At 48.4% G+C, this 26,760-nt stretch overlaps 1 protein-coding gene across 1 annotated transcript in view; it reads left to right on the plus strand.

Annotated features, from left to right (window-relative positions):
* Positions 1-7,555: 7,555 nt before the first annotated feature.
* The window catches only part of LOC133355556 (caM kinase-like vesicle-associated protein), a 70,801-nt gene continuing 51,596 nt past the window's right edge, over positions 7,556-26,760 (plus strand). Inside the window, exon 1 of the mRNA XM_061572896.1 lies at positions 7,556-7,695. Coding sequence (XP_061428880.1) covers positions 7,604-7,695 — 92 coding nt within the window. The 5' untranslated portion in view covers positions 7,556-7,603. The remainder of the gene's footprint in view (positions 7,696-26,760) is intronic.

Genomic DNA, 26,760 nt, shown 5'->3' on the forward strand with positions numbered 1-26,760 from the left:
TGGTTTGTGAACATCCATTTCAAGTCACAGCGACATTCCGGCGAAACCACCGAGCCGAATGCTCTCCGCGACTCAATCGTCGGCGACTCGTCGCCCGTGTACAGCTTTATTGCCCTCGCAATGTACAAAGCGAGAACTCGTGCGCACGCACGACAACAATAACGTTTCGACAACAACAACAACGACGACAAGTCGACACCGTTCTTTTCGTCATTCTCGGTCACAAAGACCGGAGTGGTTTCCGGCGCAGGGATTGTCATTCGGTAGCCCCCTTGCGGAACCCTTCGCTGGAGCGAGTCCGTGGAGCGAGTCCGTGGAGCGAGTCCGTGGAGCGAGTCCGTGGAGCGAGTCCGTGGAGCGAGTCCGTGGAGCGAGTCCGTGGAGCGAGTCCGTGGAGCGAGTCCGTGGAGCGAGTCCGTGGAGCGAGTCCGTGGAGCGAGGTTGAAGATTAATCCCCGGGGCGCCGTCTCGGCCAAGTTCTCGCCGTAGTTTTGGTGAAGCGGGCTGCGATTGGCACCCAACCCACGGATCGTTGATCGGATCGGCCATCAGTCCCTTCGCTAAAAGATCGGGAATTCCCCCCCCCCACCCCCGTCTCTCTCTTTCTCTCTCTTCACATTTCCCTGTAACAACACCGGCAGATCCGAGAATAGAGGTACAATTGTCCCAGGGTTATCATTATCGTGTGCTTCCACTCCCACCCCGCACCTCTCCACTCGTCTCACTCTAATGACCACCGCACCGTTGGGTGAACTTCCGAGTTCAGCGAACAACCGGCTCATCGCAACCCAGCACCACCACGGCCGTACTAGTTGAGCGCCGTTTCTCCATAGCTGCACAGACAGTGGCCGTCTGGAACGCTCTCTCTCTTCCACTGCTGCGTGCTCACAGCAGCAGTAGCAGCAGCAGCAGCAGCAGCATCCAAGCGCCATCATCCACCTTCCAATAGCAGCTCAAGACTCTTACCTGACCAAGCTCTCACCTGTTCTTGCTTTCACCCATCCAGATTCTCACCCGTTCACACTGAACGGGGACGTGGTAGCAATCATCGCCATCATCATCATCACCCGCATCAACATCGTCATCACCATCTTCATCACCATCATCACCATTATCACCATCATGACCACCATCACCAACATCACCATTATCACCATCATCACCATCATCACCATCATCACCATCATGACCAACATCCCCAACATCATCATTATCATCATTATCACCATCATCACCATCATCCCCATTATCACCTTCATTACCATCATCATAATCATCATTATCACCATTATCACCATTATCATCATCGTCACCATCATCGCCGAGGTCCTGAGCCTGGCCTTGACCAGGGGGCAGGGAATCAACAGCATGGACGTCTTGGGAAAGGCAGAGGTGCACACCACGTGATCAGCAAAGGAGAATGAGTGACCTCGTCCCCCGAGATTGGCCCAAACGTTAACGCCGGGAGTAAGAGATGTCGCCCCCTTCTAAGCGAGCGTAACGCAGCGCTTGCTTGTGTAGGCACTCCGAAAGTGGCGGTGGAAATTCCATGTTGCCATGGCAGGGCAAAGGTTGACTGGCGGAGGGTGGCGTGGGGCGTTGTTTAAATCTTGGGCTGGGACCTCAAGAATTTCGATAGGGAGGAGGACCGTGACCTGGTCCTGTAGTTCAGCTGACCACATTTATTTTCCTCTCTCCTTAGCTGTCAATCTCCCATCGTGATGACCCCTCCCCCTTCTCTGCTCTTTCCCTCTCTCCCTGTCATGGAGATCTCGATGATGCAGTTCACTCACCCACTTTGTCCGCGTGCTGGGATTTCATCATCAAAACAAAAGAACCGAGGCTGCGAATACTGTTACTCAGTGCGCACTGCCTCTTATGACCATATGGTTCGGACACATGGCCGCTAACAATAAGCAGCGGAACGTTGGAAAGTGCACAAAGTAGCGTGGAGAGATGCACGCTGAAAAGGACACTTTCTAGAGAGATAATACTTTTTTTTATTTAACCAGGTAAGGCTCACTGAACTATATATTTTTTGTTCAGAAGCGACCTGGCCACAAATGATAGCTCAACGAAGTGGTTTATCATCATCCTGGTCACGTGGGAATTTATAGCAGCCCAATACTCTTCACGCACGTTTCAAAATGTGGAGAGATAAACCCGGAGGACCCGGAGAAAAATCCACGCGACCACGGAGAGATATAAACACCACAAACTCAAAATATACAGCAGCAGGCGTCAGGGTCGGGATCGAACCCACGACTTCCTGTACAGCAGGCAAGGTAGTCAACATCTCCCAGCCACCGTGATGATGATGAGAGAGAGACACGCAACTCAAAATATACAGCAGGCGTCAGGGTCAGGATCGAACCCACGACTTCCTGTACAGCAGGCGAGGTAAGTCAACATCTCCCAGCCACCGTGATGATGATGAGAGAGGAGAGAGACGCAAATTCCAAATATACAGCAGGCGTCAGGGTCGGGATCGAACTCACGAATTCCTGCACATCAAGCGAGGTAGTTAACATCCCCTAGCCACCGTGATGATGATGATGATGAGAGAGACACGCAAACTCCAAATATACAGCAGGCGTCAGGGTCGGGATCGAACCCACGGCTTCCTGCACATCAGGCGAGGTAGTTAACATCTCCTAGCCACCGTGATGATGATGATGATGAGAGAGAGAGACACGCAAACTCCAAATACACAGCAGGCGTCAGGGGTCGGGATCGAACCCACGACCTCCTGCATATCAGGCGAAGTAGTTAACATCTCCTAGCCACCGTGATGATGATGATGAGAGAGAGAGAGAGACACGCAAACTCCAAATATACAGCAGGCGTCAGGGTCGGGATCGAACTCACGAATTCCTGCACATCAGGCGAGGTAGTTAACATCTCCTAGCCACCGTAATAATGATGAGAGAGAGAGAGACACGCAAACTCCAAATACACAGCAGCAGGCGTCAGGGTCTGGATCGAACCCACGACTTCCTGCACATCAGGCGAGGGTAGTAAACATCTCCTAGCCACCGTGGCGCCCCAAGAGAAAAGGGGAAACACAACGGAGTCGTCGAGAATACGCGCATGTCTAGTGACGTCATCTCACCTGTGACGAACATCACGTGGGGGCTTGGGCAGCAAGGGACGACGGTCGATTGCCAAGCGGAGTGTGGCGGCGGGTTTGCCAGTCGTCGTCAGGCTGAAGACCCGAAGAGCCAGTCTAGAATTGGACCCTGGGAACCCCCGGACTTGACGGCCTTCTCAGGGCCGGGACCGAGCGGGGCAGTGGCCTGGACCCGATGACCTTTGGCTGGGTCGGGTCAGCTAGCCTCCCCTAGGTCCCGCCTAGCCCGAGGGCTGATATATATGTAGTGGTGATAACTACTCGCTGTTCGCAAGCTGTGAGAGAGCAGTTAGTAAACAAGGTTTTCCCGCTCAATCAAACGGTTAGGGTCAAATGGGGTGAGGTAGGATCCAAACGCCAGATTGGGAAGGACCAATCGGAGGGGTCCACGAGGTGGCCGGGGATTGGACAACCCGGCCACGAACAGGTATAAAAGCCGGAGCGCTGAGAGCTCTTGGCCAGTTCTGCTACACGAAGACCCAAGTCGGCCGAAGACATCTAGGACCCTGGACCAAGCCCTCCAGCCCTCGTCAGGGCTAGGGCTCAGAGTAACCAGTGGTCGGGGAGAGATCCCCTAGGTCCAGCCAGAGGACGCTGGGAGAGCAGGGAGATTAGATAGCCTGCAAGGTCCGGAGGCTGATCCTCCTCAGGGTAACGGGTGAGGGGACCATATACCCCCTTAGTGTGATAGGGGCTGTGTATTAAGATAATCAACAGTGTGTGCCATAAAGAAGTTTAGAAGTCCGTCCTTTACAACACTACAGATATATAGAGGAAGTGGTCCCAGTGAGTAGGATACACTAGCTCGGAGGCTATACCTCCCCAGGGTATCGGGTGGAGGGGCCGATACCCCTTCGTGCTAGCGACCTCGCGTTATAGTCGTTACTGTTAAATAAACGCGTTGCCTCCAGCAGAAGACTGCGTCTCCATCATTACCACTGCAAATGTAATTGGCCCGAGGGTTGCGTCCATCCGACGTGATGGAGCGATGAAAGCAACGGACATTAATTGAACGAGGCGCGCTTAACGACGGCATCGTCGCTGAGCCTCCGCACGCGTGCACAGTGCGGCGATGACATTTGAGACGCACGAAACGATAAATGGCATGAGCCGTTAAAAATGTGTTAAAAGATGCTGAAAAGAGATTTATGAAAGACAGCTTCATCAGCTGGCGTGGGGGTTTGCCGGGCGCGTTGTTAGAAAGCGGGAGACGGTGGCGGATTGGGGGAGGCCTTCATCCAGCAGTGGATCGACCGCGGTCAATGCCGACACGCAGATCTCCTGCGCGTTCAGCGGAGACAATTTGCATATCGAGGATGCGACCCCCCCCACCCCCCCGACATTATCCCCGTGTCTTCCCCCCCATCACCCCGTCGGCCCGGCTCCCCGCGGGGACCGCCTCGCTTACACACTGTGCTTCGGGAGTTGTATTACAAAGGCGAATATTAAGAAATTGAATTATTGAATGTAATTATGGCTAATTGGCTTCACCATCAACTATCAAAACACGCCGCTTGATGCTCGGTGCAGCGTAATGGATGATTACATCTTGCCATCCTCTCGCGAACTAGGTATGTATATTTTTTTGCGTGCGTTTGTGTTGTACGCCGTTGATGCCTGCCAGCCTGTGTCGTTGTTGCGCACTTTGGTTTTTTAAGTTTCCCAGAGCGGAGTTGTGAGTGCGAACAAACGACGCACGTGTGGCTTGTGTACGCAGCCTGGCAGCGGAATTGTGTCTAATTGGGCTCATCTCCTCGTGGTTTATCGGAAATCTATCCATGCATCCCGCGAGGATTAGTGTTCATGTGTTGTCGACCGACGGATTGATTTGGGAAAAGCAAATCAGACAATTTGGACTGGATATAAAAATAAGGGTCCGATTTTTTTTCTTTGTCGGATTTTATCTGAGAAATGTGTTGTCACGTGACATCACAGCAAGTGACATCACACTTTCTTGGTTCTTTCGGTAAAGTCACGTAGAAGGGAAGTAATAAAATAATAAAAATAAAACATAATAAAACAATTCTCACGACGTTTCGGCCACAACGCAAGCAGCCAACGTTGTGGCCGAAACGTCGTGAGAATTGTTTTATTATGTTTTATTTTTATTATTTTATTACTTCCCTTCTACGTGACTTTACCGAAAGAACCAAGAAGATGAATCCCTGCAGTCACGAAAGCTTTAAATTGACATCACACCGCGGTGTGGCCATCTGTGCCTTTCCTGACGAAAGTATCCGCTACGTGACCTCACCACCACGTGACCTCACCGCCACATGACCTCACCGTGACCTCACCGCCACATGGCCTCACCGTGACCTCACTGTGACCTCACCGTGGCCTTACTGTGACCTCACCGGGACGACACCGTGACCTCACAGCCACATGACCTCACTGTGACCTCACCGTAACCTCACCGCCACGTGACTTTATCGCTGATGCAGGGTGTAGCTTTTTGTTACATTTTTGTTACATGAAAAAGAGATTAGTATTAAAATGATTGCGTCACTCACTTAGGTTTATGATAAATAGCATTTAAATGTATTGCATAAACAGTGTAAGTTTCTTAATGGTTATGAATTTAAATCCGAAATCTTTCGTTCATGTAATTGGACCAACAAATCAAAGCGTCCAATATTCAACGAAATTAAATCCAATGCTCACTCACCTGTATGTTTACCTGCCAGTGCACAAACTCAGTAGAGGGGTGGCAATTAAACCTTCCACCTACCTCCTATCCCTCGTGACCTTGTGAATTGTTTAACGTTGTCGTGAATGTAGCAGCCACGAGTGGCTGCCAGCATTACGTGAACCAATGACATGCAACAGGTTTTGAAACCAAAATCATTGATTCTTACGCATGTATGTATGTACGTACGTATCGCGAGATTAAGAATCGATTTCAATCGATGAATCGATGCACCGTCAGTCCTGACGTTACCCAGCGGCGCAGCGTTCGCCGTTTGTTGCCGAGGTTCGTGGTGCGAATTCGACGGGCCGCCCCAGTTAATACTGCCGCTGTATTGGCACTGTCTGCTTCACAAGTAGGACGTCACAGATTCCAGTGAGGCCATCGTGTTGTAGGCGTCATGGCTCCAATCTTTTTTTTTCTCTCCAAAATTTGAAAATCGCCTGCAAATGACTCGGCGGGACTTCTTACACATGGAGCGGTGGCCACTGGGATTAAACGACTCGCGATTTGAATCTGCTGCCCTCACCCCCCGAGTCCATCGCCGGAGTCGCGTGGGGGTGGGGGCGGTGAATTCTTACTATCTTGCAACAGATCCTACCCGTCCACCCAACAGCCACGCACCGATTCGACTCGCCTGTTAAACTGGAGGCGCTGGCCACGTGTGGTGTGCGTGCATTTGCTCGTGTTTCTCTACACGTTGTGACGGATGGGTTCACGTGTGGCCATTGGTGGCCGCTTACATTCGCCCCAACGTTCAGAGAACGATCAACGCTAAGAATCGAATCGTTGACAGGTGAGATGTTAGCTACCTCGCCTGGTATGCAGGAAGTCGTGGGTCCGATCCCGACGCCTGCATATTTGGAGTTTGCGTGTCTCTCTCCCCGTGGTCGCGTGGATTTGTCTCCGTGTATTCCGGTTTCCCCTCCACATTTAGAATAAACGTGCATTTAGAGTATTTGGCCGCTTTAAATTTCCACACGATGATAACCCACTTCATTGAGCTCTCATTTGTGGCCAGATCGCATCTGTAAAAGAGCTACATAGTTCAGTGGTCCTTACTTGGTAATATAAAAATAGTTTAGTTTATAGTTGAGTTCAGACAAGTCGCTCATGGCAATCGATCGCCTGCCAGGTGCCTGATTAATCATCACAGTGGTCGTGGGGAGCTTGCCGTGCTGTTATGGTTATATCGCAATGGACTTGTGATCCAGACGTCGGCAGTTCGATCTCCCGGCAAGGCATTTGACTCTACGGTGCTCCTGGCCACCGGGCGGCTCATGACATTGGCAGGTCGCGTACGCTGGGGTCAAGTGGGGTCAAGTGTGCGTACCCTCGAGCGCCTCTTCCAAGACGTCAACGTGCAGTCTCGAGGGTGCTCTCCGGAGCTCCCTCGAGCGGAGGCCCTCCCACTAGCAGCGAAGACATTGCAGGGGCTGCGCCTTCGCCGCGGCCAATACAAGTGGGGGGGGGGGGGGGGAGGGGGGGGGAGGCTTCGATGCAGTAGGCGACGGGAAAACGTGCCGCTTTATTTTTCATTTGCGTCAAGTTTTTTTTGTTTTGTTTAATAGCAGCGTGAACATGTTTTCGAAATGGGAGTGCGCGGGTCAAGTCGGAGTGGCTCAAGTCGCAGTGACATGACATGCTCTGCAGGAGCTGCAGGGTGGCGGCACTGCTCCCCGCTGACGTGGAGAGCCGCTGTCACATGGGGTGGTCTTCTCTTGCCGGTTCCAGATCCATTGTGCTGAGGCGGCAGGAGGAGGAGGCGGAGGAGAAGCCGCAAGATGCCGTTCAGCTGCGTCTTTTCCAGCCAGAAGGTCTACAGCAAACTGAGCGATGTCACCCTCAAGTACGAGATTGGCCAGCTCATCAAATCGTGAGTCTCTGTCTCTCTCTCTGAGATAAAAAAAAAAATTTGTGTTAATTTAATCGTGACGCGCTCGCCAACCCAGGAGCGTCGCACGCGTAGAGAAAGCGCGCGTTCCATCTATCACCTGTGCAGTTTGCGCGAGGTCACAAGGAGCAGAGGGCACGCCAAGGCACGAGGGAGAGGCACTTGCTAACAACTCTTGCGGTGAGCGGAGTAACCGACATTCGGTCACGTAGGGGCATTTTCCCCGCGTGCTTTATCCAGGAACGCCGCACCGAGTCTCCGTGTGAGTGAGCGTCAGGAGGGCCCTGCCAAAAGTTTTCCCAATTGAGTAGATTTTTTTGAGCGTTGTTAATGTTTGGCCAATAGCAGTTGCACGGTGTGACAGGGACGTGCGGTCAGGGGAGGCAGGGGAGGCACAGCCTCCTCTGTCATACTCCTATGAAAATAGCTGTTACGAAAAGTAAAAAAATAATAAAATACAAATTTAGATTTTTTTTAATTTTTCTCCCACTGATCTGCGTTATAAATGTCACTTCTGTATGATTCTGATCATTACAGAGAGATAGTAACGGGCACCCGCTTATTGCCCGCGCTACATCCAGTTTCCGAGGGGTTGCGCAATCAGAGGGGAGGCTGAGCTCGTCGCTGCCTCACAGCGGAGCTCTGCAGAAATGACATAACACAGATCAGTGGAGAAAAAAACATCGTATATTTTTTTTACTTAAACGGTTGTGCTTTCGCTAAGTTGTCCCCACCTGAAGAAGGACGCTTGTGTTGCGCCCGAAACGTCGTGATTTAATTTCTTTCAGTTTTTTTACCTACGTGACTTTACCAAAAAAATCTTAGAGTATCGTAATTTTTATTTTATTATTTTTGACTTTTCGCAACAGCTATTTTCGCTGGAGTATGACAGGTGAGGCTGTGCCTATACCTACGCCCCCTGACCGCACGTCCCTGTACTGTGTGTGCGCGTTTGTCTCGGCGATGGGAGGAAAGCGCAGAACTCACACGACACCCATGCACAGGGGTGGGCAACCCGTGGCTCCACAGCTGCACGTGGCTCTGCAAGGAGCCTCTCCGCGCTGTTATTTATTCAGGATCGTCAAAGCCGCACCTCTCGTATTCACCACAGCGCGTTGCGGCTCTTAAAATATTGAGTTTGTTTCTTCTTGGTTCTTTCGGTAAAGTCACGTAGAAGGGAAATAATAAAATAATAAAATAAAACATAATAAAATAATTCTCACGACGTTTCGGCCACAACGCAAGCAGCCGTCCTCAGGTGAAGAACAGGTCTGTCGGAAAGACAGCGTCTGAATGATGAGAGACCTGTTCTTCACCTGAGGACGGCTGCTTGCGTTGTGGCCGAAACGTCGTGAGAATTGTATTTTATTATGTTTTATTTTTATTATTTTATTACTTCCCTTCTACGTGACTTTACCGAAAGAACCAACAAGATGAATCCCTGCAGTCACGAAAGCTTTAAATCGAAATTTATTGAGTTTTTCTTTTAGTTTTGACCGAATTCCACGCCACCCCACCGCAAAATTAACGACTCCTCTTGCCATGTCGGTTTGCCGACCGCCGATGCCCATGCGGACCAGGGGGGGGGGGGGGAGAACTCAGAAACTCCGCACAGAACGGCGCCCCAATTTGGAGACCGGAGCCAGGAGGTTGTGATGGGCACGCGCGGGGAAGCAGCGTGCAGCGGTGTGGAGGGAATTCGTAGGTGGCTCCCCTCTCAAGAGGCCTGCGACCGAGGCGGATAGACGCACGAAGCCACAACGGTGGCGACGCGATTGTAAAAAGGTTCCTCGCGTTGGCCGGGTGGTTTTCTTCCTTTACATTCTGAGACCTCCTTTGCCAGTAGCAAGATATAGTCATAGGTTTTTACCCTTTTATCTGGCACAAAAACTGACACCTTTATACAAGGGATCATGTTTGCAATAACCACAACACAAGCAGTCAAAATGCAAAGGAGGTCTCGTAATGTAAATGCTTACCCCGTGCTCTCAATACTTTGATAGTTCGCTGTTTTTGAGTTGTACGCCTTTTGGCGTCATCTGGTCCAACACCAGTGGAGACTAGGCTCTAAGAAAAGCCGTCTCGGGTGTGGACCAATCAATTTCAAGGACAGTGCATATCATTATCAGAGTTGTCTAATTTTGACTGCTTGTGTTGTGGTTATTGCAAACATGATCCCTTGTATAAAGGTGCCAGTTTTGGTGCCAGATAAAAGGGTAAAAACCTATTACTATAGTTGTATTCATATTCTCAGGTTTTTTCGGTAAAGTCACGTAGGTAAAAAATTAAAATTACTTGATACAGCTATCGTGCTGTGACGGTTCCACCTGAAGATGGAAGCTTGTGTTGCCTCCGAAACGTCGTGATTTTTATTTTATTTTACTTGTATTAATTTTAAATTGTTTACCTACGTGACTTTACCGAAAAAACCTAAGAATATGAATCCTTGCAGTCACGAAAGCTTCACATCTAGTTTTCTTCATCTTCGTGGCGACGCTTCGCGACCGAACAACAACGAGGTCGTGGGGCTTGGCAGCAGTGGTCGTGACCACGGTGAGCTACCGACCAAGCGACGTTGGCGGGGAAGGTTTGTTACGTGGTGGGGCTTGGGCGAGGGTGGTGAGAGGGAGAGAGGGGGAGGTGTGTTGGGAGAGAGTCGGAATCAGAATCGTTAATTTTAGACTTCAGGAGGAATCCGATGAGCAGTGAAGCTCTTTAATCGCACATGTCCAGTAGGGGCGGGTCAGCGAGTTGCAGCAGCCAAACAATTAAAAAACAAACACGATCAGTGTGCAAAATACAGTGAAAGCTAAGTCACTGAATATGAATAAATGATAAGTACATTCATTATATACATATGTTCCATCTGATCAAGATTGGGCAAGGCGGCAAAAGCGACGACAAAACGAGTCCCAGACCACGCCGAGATGACCACACAGCAGTCGTCACTCAATCAGAGAGTGGAGTGGGGGGGGGGGGCGTGTGAAGGAAGTTGCTTTCATATCCTTCGGCGCGGTCATTAAGAGATGATTTGCAATCACTTGCTTAGTCTCTCCGGTCATTTGTTTCTAACGGTGCGCCCATGCATGTGTTTGTATTTATTTATTTATTCCGTGCCCCCACCCCTCCTCTCCTCTCCTGTTCGTATACTCGACTCATGTCCACGCATTTGCTTGAACGCCACCGCGTGTGCTCATCAAACTGCGCACGCATTTAGCCGCTATCCTCGTCGCAATCGGTGACGGGAGATGTTAACTCCCTCGCCTGGTGTGCAGGAGGTCGTGGGTTCGATCCCGAGCCTGACAATGCCTGCTGTATATTTGGGAGTTTTCGTGTCTCTCTCTCTCTCTCTCGTCATCATCACGGTGGCTGGGAGATGTTAACTCCCTCGCCTGGTGTACAGGAGGTCGTGGGTTCGATCCAGAGCCTGACAATGCCTGCTGTATATTTGGGAGTTTTCGTGTCTCTCTCTCTCTCGTCATCATCACGGTGGCTGGGAGATGTTAACTCCCTCGCCTGGTGTGCAGGAGGTCGTGGGTTCGATCCCGAACCTGACGCCTGCTGCTGTATATTTGGGAGTTTGCGTGTCTCTCTCTCTCTCATCATCATCAAGGTGGCGATGAGATGTTAACTCCCTCGCCTGGTGTGCAGGAGGTCGTGGGTTCGATCCCGAGCCTGACGATGCCTGCTGTATATTTGGGAGTTTTCGTGTCTCTCTCTCGTTATCATCACGGTGGCTTGGAGATGTTAACTCCCTCGCCTGATATACAGGAGGTCGTGGGTTCAATCCCCACCCTGACAATGCCTGCTGTATATTTGGGAGTTTTCGTGTCTCTCTCTCTCTCGTCATCATCACGGTGGCTGGGAGATGTTAACTCACTCGCCTGGTGTACAGGAGATCGTGGGTTCGATCCCCACCCTGACGATGCCTGCTGCTGTGTATTTGGAGTTTGCGTGTCTCTCCCGTGGTCGCGTGGTGTTTTTTCTCCGGGCACCACCGCTGGGCCCGGTCACCGCCCCAAATATGTCTCTCTTTCTCAAAACATCGAGTCACCAACAAGGAACACGTGATGCATTCAGCATGACAGAGCAGCAGACAGCATGGAAGAACAAGCCATGGATTAATTGATTTCATGCGTGGCTCTCATAAAAAGAAGCCAATTCCAAGACGAATTCATAATCCGCTGCTTATTACAAGCACCCGCGCTCGTAGACTCACAAACACTTTTGCGGCATGCTCAGGCAAAGGCAATTACTTCGGTGAAAAGGGAATTACGAATTCCGTTCATGGGGATTCATAAAAGTGCCTCTCAATGAGTCCCCCGGCTTACAGATTGGGCGTCGTCATGCAATGACATTCCGTTATTTCGTTGCTGGAATGATGAACGCGACGGCTGTTTCCATCTCGTCATTACAATGTGCGAGTTATAATACAATAATAAAAATGAAACATAATAAAATAATCATCACGACGTTTCGGCCACAACGCAAGCAGCCGTCTCCCCGACAGACCTGGTCTTCACCTGAGGACGGCTGCTTGCGTTGTGGCCGAAACGTCGTGAGAATTATTTTATTATGTTTTATTTTTATTATTTTATTATTTCCCTTCTACGTGATTTTACCGCAATAACCAAGAAGATGAATCCCTGCAGTCACGAAAGCGTTAAATCGAAATTTAAATGAGCGAGTTGTGTGCCTATGTACGTCTCTCTCTCTATGTGTCTCTGTGATATCTGTCTCTGCTTATATGTCTGTCTATATGTCTCTTGTTCTGTGTTTTATCTCTCTCTCAAATTTAGCATTCTCAGGAAGAACGTAATCAACCAGGTAGGGTGTTGACTGTTATGTTATCCAACTCTCTGTTGTATCACATTACATTTCTAAGTATACTAGATTTGTGTTTCTATTTCATTTATACCTGATGATGATTGCTTGTATTGCAATCGAAACGTCGTATGCGAGTATTTAATTTATTATTTTTTCTTTATACGTGACTTTACCGAAAGAACCAAAGAGTAATTCCTGCAGTCACGAAAGCTCCAAATTAAGTATGAGTTGGGCAAGGTCGTTCTTCTGAAGTGTCTTCCTCCTTACCCTGCTACGATCTGCTCGCAGCGGCGCCGGAGTCAGGATGTCGGAGGCCCTTGCCACTTCTTGTCACGTGGTAACTGTCTAGATTTGAAGCTTTCGTGACTGCAAGGATTCATATTCTTAGGTGTTTTCGGTAAAGTCACGTAGGTAAAAAATAAAAATTATAATTAATAAAATAAAAATAAAATAAAATAAAAATCACGACGTTTCGGAGGCAACACAAGCTTCCGTCTTCAGGTGGAACCGTCACAGCACACTTGCTGTATCAAGTAAATTATTTACTTGATACAGCAAGCGTACTTGATACAGCAAGCGTACTTGATACAGCAAGCGTGCTGTGACGGTTCCACCTGAAGACAGAAGCTTGTGTTGCCTCCGAAACGTCGTGATTTTTTATTTTACTTTTATTAATTTTTATTTTATTTTTTTACCAACGTGACTTTACCGAAAAAAACCTAAGAATATGGTAACTGCCTTTCACATGTATGGATTCCTGCAGTCACGAAAGCTTCAAATCAAAACTGTCTTTCAGTTTTCAGTTTCATTTATTGGGTTTAGCCCTGTGAGCCACGCGGCTCTTGACTCGGATGCAACCGCAACAAACAAAAACATGAACAAGGAAACATCTTAAAGTGACTACGCGCAACAGAAAAATCCAGGAAAAAACAGCAAAGTATTACAGAAAAAGCACCGTACATCAACGCTGTGTGCAAAAATCCCGGTGGGATGCAAATCAAACAATAACAACCATAAGACAATTTCGATTAAAGTTATCAGGCTAAATATATACTACAACAAACAAACATGGCTAAACCAAAACGCTTTCGAAATCACCAAAATGAAGCGATAAAAACAACGTAAGAGCGATCATATTGTTGGTTCTTTCGGTAAAGTCACGTAGAAGGGAAATAATAAAATAATAAAAATATGAAACAATAAAAATTCTCACGACGCTTCGACTTCAACACAAGCAATCATCATCAGGTGTGAAATCCACAGCAAGAAAATTTGGATTTCACACCTGATGATGATTGCTTGTGTTGCAGTCGAAACGTCGTGAGAATTTGTATTGTTTAATATTTTCATTATTTTATTATTTCCCTTTTATGTGACTTTACCGAAAGAACCAAGAATATGAATCCCTGCAGTCACGAAAGTTTTAAATCAAAAATGTAACGGCGATAATTTGCGGGCGCAGCCTCGGCACCAGCCGCCCCGTGCCGCTGGACCGCCGAAGACTTGTGACCAATTAAATAAATACGCCCACGACAGCCGGAGAAGTCATATTCGGTCACGTGCAGGGCAATCCCCTGCCTATTCTTAGTTTTTTTTCGGTAAAGTCACGTAGGTAAAAAATTAAAATTTATAAAAGTAAAATAAAATAAAAAAATCACGACGTTTCGGAGGCAACACAAGCTTCCGTCTTCAGGTGGAACCGTCACAGCACGATAGCTGTATCAAGTGAGAGAAATACCAAGAACACAGTATTTGTATATATACTGGTTGAGGGTGGGAGGAGCCAAGGTAAGCCCTGAATAGTATTTTGTGAGGTTCGGTGCGGCTGAAGCTCGCTGTTACTTTTATTAATTTTCATTTTTTACCTACGTGACTTTACCGAAAAAACCTAAGAATATGAATCTTTGCGGTCACGAAAGCTTCAAATCTATAATTAATCCCCTGCCTGTATTGTGGCAGGGAAATCGGCGGTGGTCGATTTTAAATAATCAAACAGGAACGTTGCCTTTCAGCACACGCTGGCAGCGAAGTTGGCAAAACGTTGTCTCTCTGGGTGGATTATAACTTGGCAACTCCGACGATTGAATCGTAATCTGAATATTTATTAAAACTGTAGGAATCCGATGAGCCACACAGCTCCTTTTCACAAATGTCCAGTAAGGGGCCGGGGTTAGAAAGTTACTGTGATTGATGTGCTGCTTGTGATTGATGATTGATTTGTTTACTCTAATTGATGTGCTGCACAGAAGTCGTACGATAGGAGCTCTGAGCACTACGCTCGATCCCACCCGTAGTTCACTCCCGATTGAAGAAGACTTCTCCCAGCGCCCGCCGCATCAACAAACGGACATGTGGTCGTTTGCAATATTCATCCCGTGAGTGAAAAGAATAAACAGCTCTGCAGCCCCCCCCCCCGCCCCCCGGTTCTTGACGCTCTCACATTAAGTCAGCGGCGAGATGTTAACGACCTCGCCTGGTACGCAGGTGGTTGTGAGTCCGATCCCGACGACCCTGATGCCCTGTGTGTTTTGAAGTCGGCGTGTCCTCTCTCGCCGTGGTCGCGATCGGCTTGGAGACCCGTCGTAGATGCAATCTGCTCACGAATGGACTGGGCCAAACATTCCAATATAGGAGCACTGCGCGTGGACAATTGTTGATAAGTGCCGCTTCTGGCTTGCTTTCATCGCTTGTCTCTGGCTTCCAGCACGCCTCTGTAGCGAAATCTGCGCGGCGCTCATTTTACCGTGGCGTTTTGAAATGCGATTAGCGTGAATGACCGCCGCTGTATAGAAATGGCCCACGTTCTTTTCATGTATATGTTTTATTATCTCTTCAAATGCCTTGGGACGTTGTCAGTGAGCAAGCAGGGCCATGCAAATGAGCGAATGAGTGGCTATCGGCATGGAGGAGGACGCTTGGCGAATTTCACAGTAACCGCCATCAGTGGTGCAAAAACAACACTCGCCGCGGTGCTGAGTTAGAACGACGAGGCAACTGCTGCCGCTTCACTGCAACTCCACTGACTGGGGCCCGGGGATTCGTTCGTGCTGATTACGCTGATACACTCGGTGTTGCATTCGTAAAAGCAACGGACAAAAAAAAACCCACCCCGGTTAGCGTGGGTGCCGTGCCGCCTTATCTTTGAGTGCCTCCATTTGGAAAATGGATCTACAATTGGCCGTGCTTAAGCGGTGCTTTGTTCCCCAGCCCCCCCCCCCCCCGGCATTTATTGACTGAAGGCAGGATGTGCTTGTTGGTCTTCGTCTCACGTGGTCATGAGCCATCGTTTTGCCGTTTGCGTTTTGAATTGAGTTTCTGCTGCTGCACGAAACAAGAGTCTGAATTCGTCGCTTCGCTTCCTGCGAGGGCCGATTTGCGCTGTGGTCGAGCGATTGTGTCGGCGCTTCGAGTTCAGATCTCGACTGTGGATCGGCCCAGGGGGATGATGATGATATCTCTGAGGGATTGGCCCAGGTGATGATTGGCCCGGGGATTGGCCCAGGCGATGATTGGCTCAGGTGATAATATATCTGAGGGACTGGCCCAGGTGATGATTGGCCCGGGGATAGGCCCAGGCGATGATTTTACCAGGCGATAACGAGCCCAGGCGAAGATGATATCTCGTGAGCGGCGTCGGCCGCTCACGCTGTTCCTCCTCCAGCCGTCATCGTCGTCGTCATAACGCCTCGAAGTTCTGGGTCCTTATACTCTTAGGTTTTGTCGGTAAAGTCACGTAGGTAAATTTTTTTTAATTAATTAAAGTTAAATAAAAATTCACGACGTTTCGGAGGCAACACAAGCTTCCGTCTTTAGGTGGAACCGTCACAGCACAACTACTGTATCAAGTAAAGAGAAATTCTAAGAGACCCGACCTTGTATATATACTGGTTGAGGGGGGGGGAGCCAAGGTAGGCACCTGGATCGGAGTTTTGGATTATTGTTGTGAGGTTGGTGCGGCTGAGGCTGCTGCTAGGACTGAGCCTTTGTTGTGTAGACTGGTTGAACTGGGAGGTGCCAGAGTTGTTAAGGTGCGGCTGCTGCAAATGGGACTGAGCCTTTGTTATGTAGATGGTAGAAACAGAAAGGAGGTCAGGAAGAAACAGCCCTTTGCAATGTTGCTGGGTGGGTAAAACTTAAAGCAGGAAGCCAGTGTGTGAAAATAATTTTGCTGCTGTACAGCCACCTGCGGTCGTAACGAACGCCACACACACACAACAAAAAAACAATCATTGACGTCTTGGGCGGCCCGCGTGAGCCTCCAATGCAGCCTCCGGCTTGACCACCTGAGCCAGTGATGGAAATTCCGCGTTCACACGGCAGGGGCTGGACACTCCACTGAACAACCACCAATGGACGTCTTCACACAGCGGTAACTCATTTTACCGACCCTCGAGAGTGATGATGGTCCGAGTCCTCTCAAGGCCAGGATTTCAACTCGTCACGAATTCCGACGATGAGTTCGATGTCTTACAACCACAGCGTCACCTGGGCTGGTGACAGGTGCCCTCACGATGGGACTTGCCCCGGCCTATCCATCTATCCATCTACCTCCATCAATGCAGCCCAAGCCTCGTCAAGCCTGGAGCAATCTCCTCCAGCCTGGAGCAAGCTCCTCCAGCCTGGAGCTACACACGAGACTCTGGGTGGGGCGTTTCGCCGTCGAAACTGCAGCTCCCACTCCGTGTTCGTCAATTTCAGTTTCTTCCTCGATTTAAATCCCCATTGAAGACAAACAAAAACAACGCTTTGTTTTCTGTGGCCTATAATTGAGTTGAACCTTGGTTTGGGTGTGCTATGTTTTTTGTTGTTAGTGCGCTGGGCAATAGATATACAATGTCAATTTAACACGTAGGCTTTCGCGACCAATATTATTGATAATAAAGGTTTTTGGGTTAGATCGCGTTATATATAAATGTGTCGTAACCCTCCACCACCCGACACGGCAAAACAGTAAAAAATGTGTCACAAGTCAATTAATTTGTCCTTTGAAAACGTGACACATTTTTTTACTGTTTGGCCGTGTCGGGTGGTGGAGGGTTATGACACATTTATAAATAACGCGATCTGACCCAAAAACCTATATTATGAAGAGATATACAATGTATAGATATAAATACACAATATATATATGCAGTGATTGTTTTCTGTGGTCTTGTGCAGCGTTGTGAGACGCAGTTTTGCATAAACGACGCGAGATAGAAGATGTATTAATGTGAAGACACTTTGCACGCGGCAGACACGTGACAGGTAACACGCGTTTGACGGGGGTTTGTGCGTGCGCGTGTGTAATCTATTTCTTTTTTTCTTTTTTAACCACGTGTAATTACCATTCATTAATTTGTCCACGCTGGGCCAACACGTGCGGAGCTATTGTATCCGGATTAAAATTGAAATTATTTTTTCAATCATCGGCTAAGATGATGCGTGATTGTCACGAACGATGCAACCTCCAGATGGCCCCAAGGCTGCAACAGTTGTAACGCGTGATCAAATGAGGCACTTTAAATTGATAATTGCAACGCGTTCACTTGCAAAAGCCGCGCCGTTTCGACGATTATCCAGTGCAGTGAACGTGATGAAATCTGCCTTGTTTCGCTCCCTAATGCAGAATATAACCACTTTGTCACGCTAATTATGGTAGCGTTCAATCAATGGTCTTTATGTGGCCAGGCTCTTTGGATAAATCACTTTTACGTGCTTCTTTTTAGGCTACAAATCTCAAAGCGCCTCACCGTTCACACAAGCAAAGGAAGTATCGCTCATCTCTGTTGGTGGCGTTGAGACGGAGGTTTGGAAGCTCCACGTTCCTCTGCCGAGCAATCCGTTCTCTTCCGACCACTGTTGATTTTGTTGTTGTAATTTTCATCCAGTTTTGTTGCAATTGTGCTATCGGCGTCACGGCATGAGACGGGAAATCCATTCGGATATCCCACAGGGCAGCGCATTAGAGAATAGCCCACGGAAGTGGATATCAAAGAACTACTTCTGAGATACATTTAAAACGACCGATTGGTTCACACAAGGAAGGGGGCAGTGCTTTCTCGCCCGCTCTGCATATGACTGGCGTGGAAGAGTAGGCCAAACACCCTCGAGTGGGGCTTTCCAGAGCTCCCATCTAGAGGAGGCCCTTCCTGCAGCAGTGTCGTGAGAAAACAGTTGCATGGCTGCGCCTTTATCGTTGATATTATTGCGTAATGGAGAGCGGTGGCACCGTGGTTGGCCAGAGTTGAACCCGTCCGATCCGCACTGACCGGCGTGGTGAAGTATGGTCGAACAACGCCCCATGACCGGCAAAATGTAGATATGCGTTAATCCAGCAGTAGATTGGCAAAGGGTTTCGTCTTTTTTTTCTAAATGCTCATTGTATCTTACGTGATTAAAAAAAATACATTTCATGCAGTTGTTTTGTATGTCAAGTACATTTTCAAACCTGGCCACAAAACATGATTACCACTGTGTAGCACAATATGCACGTGGCTTAGCCTACATAATGTAAGCCCTAATATTCACTTGTCAATTCAGGTCAATATTTGATGTGATGGGGGCAATACCGTGCTAGGGATTGTTTTTTGTATTTTTCATTTCCTTCCATCGGCATTAATTCTCGCGGTAAATACATGCTCGTGTTCTACTGCGGATCACGACGACGCTTCACCATTGTGAGCAACCCTAATGTGTAATTTTCACGTGGAAAATACAAGAAATGTAAGCCCCGTGGAATTACCCTGCCGCTATGGCACATGGCTCTACAAAGTAATGCATACATCTCGCTCATGAATACTACAAGCAGGGCACATCCCGGCGAACGTAATGTCTGTGCAGCACCCGCGCCCATTTTTTATTTCTTTCATCCACCCCACTGTTAAATGAACACGTGCCACTCACGTGAAACACTCTGGCCGCACTGCTTTGGATCCATCCTCTGCGTCTGTCGGACCATTGCGGGAGGTTAACACAAGATTACTTCGCTGCTCTCGCTGGTGAGGAGGCATAACGTTGCCCACATGCTTAGCCGCCGCATGCCCGTGTGGCTGTTATTGCCCAAATAAAGAGGGCCAAGATGGACACGGCGTGGGCTGGAGAACAGATGGGCCGAGGAGTTGGAGCTAAACGGACTTGGTTTATGGCTGGCTGCAGCGGTGTTAAGATTGGCTTCGTATGGAGGTGACTCGATGTTGCCGTACGGCTGGAGATCGGCCGTCCTCCAGCCACAACGGGAGGGTGGAGGAGCGACGCTCACAACAACGAGTGCGCCGTCGGGTGGCTAAAGCGCGACAACGAGGTGACACGGTGAAGACCACAGGTGGTGTCATCTGCCAAGTCACCCCAGTCAGTCGACCCACGGCCACCTGGGTCTCTTCCCTTGACCTTGCTCCAGCGAGCATTCTCCACTCTTTGCGGGCTGCCTTGGCACAACCGACGCAGTGACATCGCCGCCACGTAATCCGTGGGCAATGGACCGTTGCGTGTTGTGTGCGTGCGTGGTTATGGGGAGCGGTGGCATGGCGGTCAGCGCACTGCGCCGCGAAATCCGGCGACCCGAGATCAAATTCCAGCTCAAGACCAATAACAGTCTGGAATATTTGAACCGGTCCTGCGCCTCCCTCTAGGGCGACTCAGCCTTAAATGAGTGTCTGGTGCGGTGTGTAGTAAACATCAGCATTGGGGAGACGGCCTTCCGAGTTGCTTGCGAACAGCACTTGCCACAACAGCCTTCCGAAGGCTTTATGGGGCATCTTTGTCTTTGTTGACTTTGCCTCTGTTCATTAAACTAATCACAGCTGAGATTAATCAACATGTGCTCATCCCTGGATCAGAAATTGGTCTTCTTATATCGCATTTGCATTGCAAATGTGAAATTTATTAAAAACATCAAATGCAATGTCAATAGAAGATTGTGCAATGCGTTTCATGCAAATGTCGCATAATTACAAGAAAACCAGTTAATTCATTTTTCCTATTGCCTCAATTGTGTTAAATTGGGTTTGCACAATTGGCAATTCATTTTAATGATTTGAATTAAACAGCACACACATATACGGAGACGCAGCCATAGATCTTCCCGTATAGCCTTGAACAGGCTGTTTGAGTCTATTAGCGTCTACGCACGTAGACACGAAGACAAAGATCCCTCGCACCTACAATTATCACGGCTGGGCTACTTAGTGTGCGAATGGAGTTGAACATACATACGAGAGAGGCTTTACCAGACTGTTGGGGCAAGTGCTGTTAGCGAGCACCTACGAAGGCCGGCACGGCACACGAGGGTGTGGGTGGCCAGCACCGCTGATCTTCACACACCACACCGGGTCCTAGTTCAAGGCTCGTAGAGGCGCAGGATCGGTGACAAGAGATTCACAACGATTACTGATCGTGAGCGGCAAGCGAACTCGGGGCGCCGGGTTTGTAACGCAGCGTGCTAACCACTGCGCCACCGCTCATATATGTAAAGACACACAGCCATTCATGAAGCAATACGGAGATGCGGTGGCTCGTGCTCTCAGCGAGCCTCGGCTCCGGCTGCCTTGGTACACGTGGTAGCCCTTTGGCCCGGATATCCGTTAATCTAAACATAATTCCTCACTCTTATCTCTCTGTTACATGTCTGATCGTGCTGTTGAACGTTTTGGATGTTGTGGTGTGATTAAGCAACAAGACGTTATCCTTTCAGTGCCGATATTGAACACACGGCACCAAGTACTTAGGCTGGGTTAACCTCGGAGGTTTCCTAAGACAGATTTCGATACGCGTTCGTTGTTGTGAGTCATGGCCGCGCCTTCAACACAGAGACAGGCTCACCAGGATCGTAGCGTGACTCGGCTCATCATCATCCCTTCATGGGGTTGGATAAAGCGAGGAAGTCCCGCTTTTGTGGGAAGTCAACAATTGTCATCCGGTGGACAGACTGGCCTCTGCCATTGGAATGTGGAATTGTCATCCGCTGGCCGAGAGCCACCAATGGAAAATGAGAATATTGCAAGAGGGTTGTTTCAGTCAAATAAAAAAATTAACCCGTAAAAACAAAGTTTTTCACTATAAATCCTTTATATGCGTGGCGGCTAGAGTCCTCTCGTCCTCTGGCTTGAGATGGCTGCCACCTATGGGTCAGATGATTGCCTGCCACCATTAAGCAATTGGTAATTACATATAATTAATTTTTTCCTAAAAATTGTAAAATTTTGGAAAAACATTTTCACGAAAATAAATTGTCACGCACAACGAGTATGTGTGCAAAATGTCAGCTCGATTGGATCACGGGAAATGGGTTAAAAAACGACCGAAAGATTTGCACGGTCGTAAGCGCGCAAGCAAGTGAACTTAATATAAAGGATTAAAAAATCGGAGTGTTTTTTGTTTGTTCCTGTTCAAATTAGCGTCGAAGAGCTGGACTCATCTCCTGGTTACGGCCCCTGAGTCAGCCGGGGCATTCGCTCGCTCGCTTCCAGCCGCAGAGCCACCTGGGACGTATTAGTTGTTGAAGCATTGGCACGACTTTGAGCAAATATCGTAACGGGCATGGCACGGCTGTCAACATGGCCATGTGTCGCGCGGGGCACGGGTTCGCGGTGCGATGCTGGGACAATGTCGGCGATGGGAGGCGGCCGCGCCATGTAATGAAACATCTTGTTAATGACTTTATTTTAAATTGTTGTGACATTTTTTTTATTGCACACGAGCCCCATGCAGAACACGCACGTCGGGCAGAGAAAACACAAGTCTCTAGCGAGCAACAAAATAAACTCTTTATGAAACGACATTATTTTTTATTTTACCAGGCAAGGCCCACTGAGATATTTTTCAGAAGCGACCTGGCCACAAATGATCGCTCAACGAAGTGGCTTATCGCGTGTAAATGTATAGTAGTAGCCAAATACTTTAAATGCTTGTTCCTAAATGTTGAGGGAAAGACCGGAGGACCTGGAGAAAAAGCCATTTGACCACGGGGAGAGAGAGAGAGAGAGACGCAAACTCCAAATATATAGTAGCAGGCGTCAGGGTCGGGATCGAACCCACGACCTCCTGTGTACCAGGCGATGTAGTTAACATATCCTAGCCACCGTGATGATGATGAGAGAGAGAGACACGCAAACTCCAAATATACAGCAGGCGTCAGGGTCGGGATCGAACCCAAGACTTCCTGCAGATCAGGCGAGGTCGTTAACATCTCCTAGCCACCGTAACGATGATGATGAGAAAGAGAGACACGCAAACTCCAAATACACAGCAGGCGTCAGGGTCTGGATCGAACCCACGAATCATGTATACCAGGTGTGGTAGTTAACATTTCCTAGCCACCGTGATGATGATGATGAGAGAGAGAGAGGCACGCAAACTCCAGATATACAGCAGCAGGCGTCAGGGTCGGGATCGAACCCACGACCTCCTGTGTACCAGGCGAGGTAGTTGACATCTCCTCGCCACCGTGATGATGATGATGATGATGAGGGAGAGAGAGGCACGCAAACTCCAGATATACAGCAGCAGGCGTCAGGGTCGGGATCGAACCCACGACCTCCTGTGTACCAGGCGATGTAGTTAACATATCCTAGCCACCGTGATGATGATGAGAGAGAGAGACACGCAAACTCCAAATATACAGCAGGCGTCAGGGTCGGGATCGAACCCAAGACTTCCTGCAGATCAGGCGAGGTCGTTAACATCTCCTAGCCACCGTAACGATGATGATGAGAAAGAGAGACACGCAAACTCCAAATACACAGCAGGCGTCAGGGTCTGGATCGAACCCACAAATCATGTATACCAGGTGTGGTAGTTAACATTTCCTAGCCACCGTGATGATGATGATGAGAGAGAGAGAGGCACGCAAACTCCAGATATACAGCAGCAGGCGTCAGGGTCGGGATCGAACCCACGACCTCCTGTGTACCAGGCGAGGTAGTTGACATCTCCTCGCCACCGTGATGATGATGATGATGATGAGGGAGAGAGAGGCACGCAAACTCCAGATATACAGCAGCAGGCGTCAGGGTCGGGATCGAACCCACGACCTCCTGTGTACCAGGCGAGGTAGTTGACATCTCCTCGCCACCGTGTAGAGAAATCGATGTCAAGTTCGCACGAATCGCTCAACGCGACCTTTTTCCCTGGGGGCGGGATCCCATTAGCACGCGCACGCGACACGCGCGCGACAACCTCATTTGCACGTGGCTTTTTTAGATTTAAATGGACGGGCAAAATGAGAGGGCCAGTCACAGCAAGTTACGAGTACCCGGCAAAATTAATCGAACGCTGGTTGTTGCGACGCGCGAGATTGCTGAAACCCGAGGACCCGCGTGCGTGGTTTGATTGAAAATTTTTGTTCATTTAGTAAATGCATTTAAAATAAAAATAATTATAATGTCATTATATTTTATTCTGAGTGTCTGCTGCTGCAGCTGCTGTGGCCTGGTACAGCGCTTTGAGATAATTGATGAAAATCCGCTTTATAAATGCAATTGTTATTATTGTTGTTGTATCCGTTGCGTTGTCCGTGCACCTACGCGATCGGCGTCTGCCTGCATAGGAGTGGGCACTCTGCTCATTTCGATTCTCATTTCCGAGACACGCAAATCGCTAAAACTGGAACAATTCATACCGCGACAAAACGTGGCCCTTGGGTGGCGTGGGTCATAAAAGCGAGTGCCTGGCAGTGCAGGATTATTCTGGTAGCAAAAGTAGCTACATATGTAGCTACGGTCGCCGCACTTTCAAGGGCCCCGCGCTTAATGCTTTAAAGCTATCAATTCCGGTTCAGTGATTCTGCACTTGCTCTAGTACTATAGCACTATACCGCCTTCAACTTTTATGAACGACTGCGTGTTTAAGGTTAGCGATTTGTCATATTATCTGGCTGTATAGCAAATACAATTGCTTTAGATTTGTGTTTTTTTTAATATACGGCCCCTTTATAACACATGCTACAGGCCCCGTACGAGCTTAATCCGGCACTGGTGCCTGGTAATAAAACAAGGTGGCGCTGATGTTACCACTCGGTAGTTGCGTGTCTCCTTGCTGGCCTCAAGGGGGCAGTTGCTGAAGCGGTATTTTTTGTTGTTGTTTTGCCGCAGTGCCCCCACGAGCTGCCCGCTGTTGTTGCGTGATGAGCCACAAACGTTGGGCTCTCATTTGTGGCCCAGGTCGCTGCTGAAAAGAAGCTGTTTTGTCGCTCAGTTGGCACTCACCTGGTAAAATAAAAATCTAAAAAATAAAGTTTAGTTTCGTTTAGAATACTGTTAGCATTGCAGGATGTGTTTTTTTTTTACGTAGAGTTCGTGCGGGAACATCAGGATTGAGTGTAGGGCATCACGAAAACGAGAAGGGACCATGCACGCTGTAGAGATGACGAAAGATGTGTGTACGTGTAATAAACTTCTTTTGTACCGTAAGCAGTCAACCGCCCTCATTGGAGGTGTGGCGGGAGGACACAAGACTAAACATGAAAAGCAGTTCTACAGAAATGGGTTTTCAACCTGGATGATTTAAAATTGCGTAGCTGCAATGGCTTCCTAATATTGGAACAAGGAGCGTTCCAGACGGCCGCAGATGCGCATCTGAAAGCGAGCGACGCGATGACCACCTGTGTTTTGATTTAGTGCGCTGATTTTAAAGGTGCATTGAAAAATGTTGATACTCCGACTGATGCTCCTACTGTTGTGGAGTGACTCATGCAGCCAGCTATGGCTGCAGAGTTTGGTAGTACATGTTGTTAACATCGTTTATTGTGAAAATTCGGTCACAGTTCCTATGAGCACTGTTTCATTGCTTTTATGGCTTTATTTTGGTGATTTTCGAAAAAAAATTTGGTTTGGCCATGTTGGTTTGTTGTAGTACAGAGTTAGACTGATGGCCTTAATCTAAGTTGTCTTGTGGCTGTTGTTTGACTTGCATCCCACTGGGATTTTTGCACACAGCGTTGGTGTACGGTGCTTTTTTCTGCAATATTTTGCTGTCTTTCTTGGATTTTCTGTTTGCACTCAGTCACATATTCACTTTAAGATGTTTTCTTGTTCATGTTTTTGTTTTTTGTTTGTTGCGGTTGCACCCGATTCAAGAGCCAAATGGCTCACAGGGCTCTACCTAATAAATTAACTTTGAACTTTGTTCGATGGCTTGCAGCCAAAAGCCGTTGCGAGGATGATCGGAGTTCACGTGATGATCTCATGCTCCTTGACGAGATCAGCAATGCATTGTGGGTCATTTGTGGCGAGCACTCCTTGTGTGTAATATAAAGAGCACCTTCTCAAATGCTCGTTTAAGCCAAGGAGATGTCTTCCTGTTATTTTACATGTATATATAGAGAGAGGAAGAGAAAATGTCAAGTTGTGTTGGTGAATTCCGTTCAATCTATAGGCATGCAAGGGGCCCGCCATGCATGTTTAATGCCACCTGCGATGATTAGCATTCACGGTGAAATGCCACGTTCGGAGCGGGAATGGGGCACACTTGAAGGGGCACAAAATGACTTGTGTCTGCATATTTTAAGAGTCGCAATCATGCAAACCTTCCTCGGGCGAGGCAACAAAACGTTTGCGTGTTGAATTTTGTTTTATTCTCTCTCTCAAATGTTGGTTTTGTAACGGCAGTGCAGTAACACGATCTGTTCGCACTGCCGCGTCTGTTGAGATATCTTCGTTGGGAAATATAAATATAGATCGTTAAAGTTGATTGTCTAATTAAAATAAATGGCCAAAGTTATTTTGGCCCTTGTGCATATGTGTATAAAAACTACCAACTATTTTATAGCTCCATTTAAGAAGTAGCGTGGCCACAAATGATAGTTCAACGAAGTGGCTTATCACGTGGAAGAGTATAGCAGCCAAATACTCTAAACGAGTGACGTTGATTCTAAATGTGGAGGGAAATTCCAGAGGACCCAGAGAAAAAAACACCCGACCACGGGGAGAGAGACACGCAAACTCCTAATATACAGCAGGTGTCAGGGTCCCGAATCGAGCCCACAACCTCCTGTACACCAGGCGAGGTAGTTAGAATCTCACCACCGTGGCACCCCTGTGCATATACATATACACATTGTATATAATTGTGAGAAGCGGTATTAAAGGGTTTAGCGAACCGCGCTACGAACCCTGCGACCCGAATTCTATTCCCGCTCACAGCCAAAAAAACAGTGACATATCTGAAGTGGTCCTGGGCCTCCCGTAGGTCGGTTCGGCCTAAAATGAGTACCTGGTGCATTGTGTAAACATCAGCACTGCTGAG

The sequence above is a fragment of the Lethenteron reissneri genome, chromosome 51, assembly GCF_015708825.2.
Source record: "Lethenteron reissneri isolate LAM-NWPU_2019-01 chromosome 51, ASM1570882v1, whole genome shotgun sequence".
NCBI lineage: Eukaryota > Metazoa > Chordata > Hyperoartia > Petromyzontiformes > Petromyzontidae > Lethenteron > Lethenteron reissneri.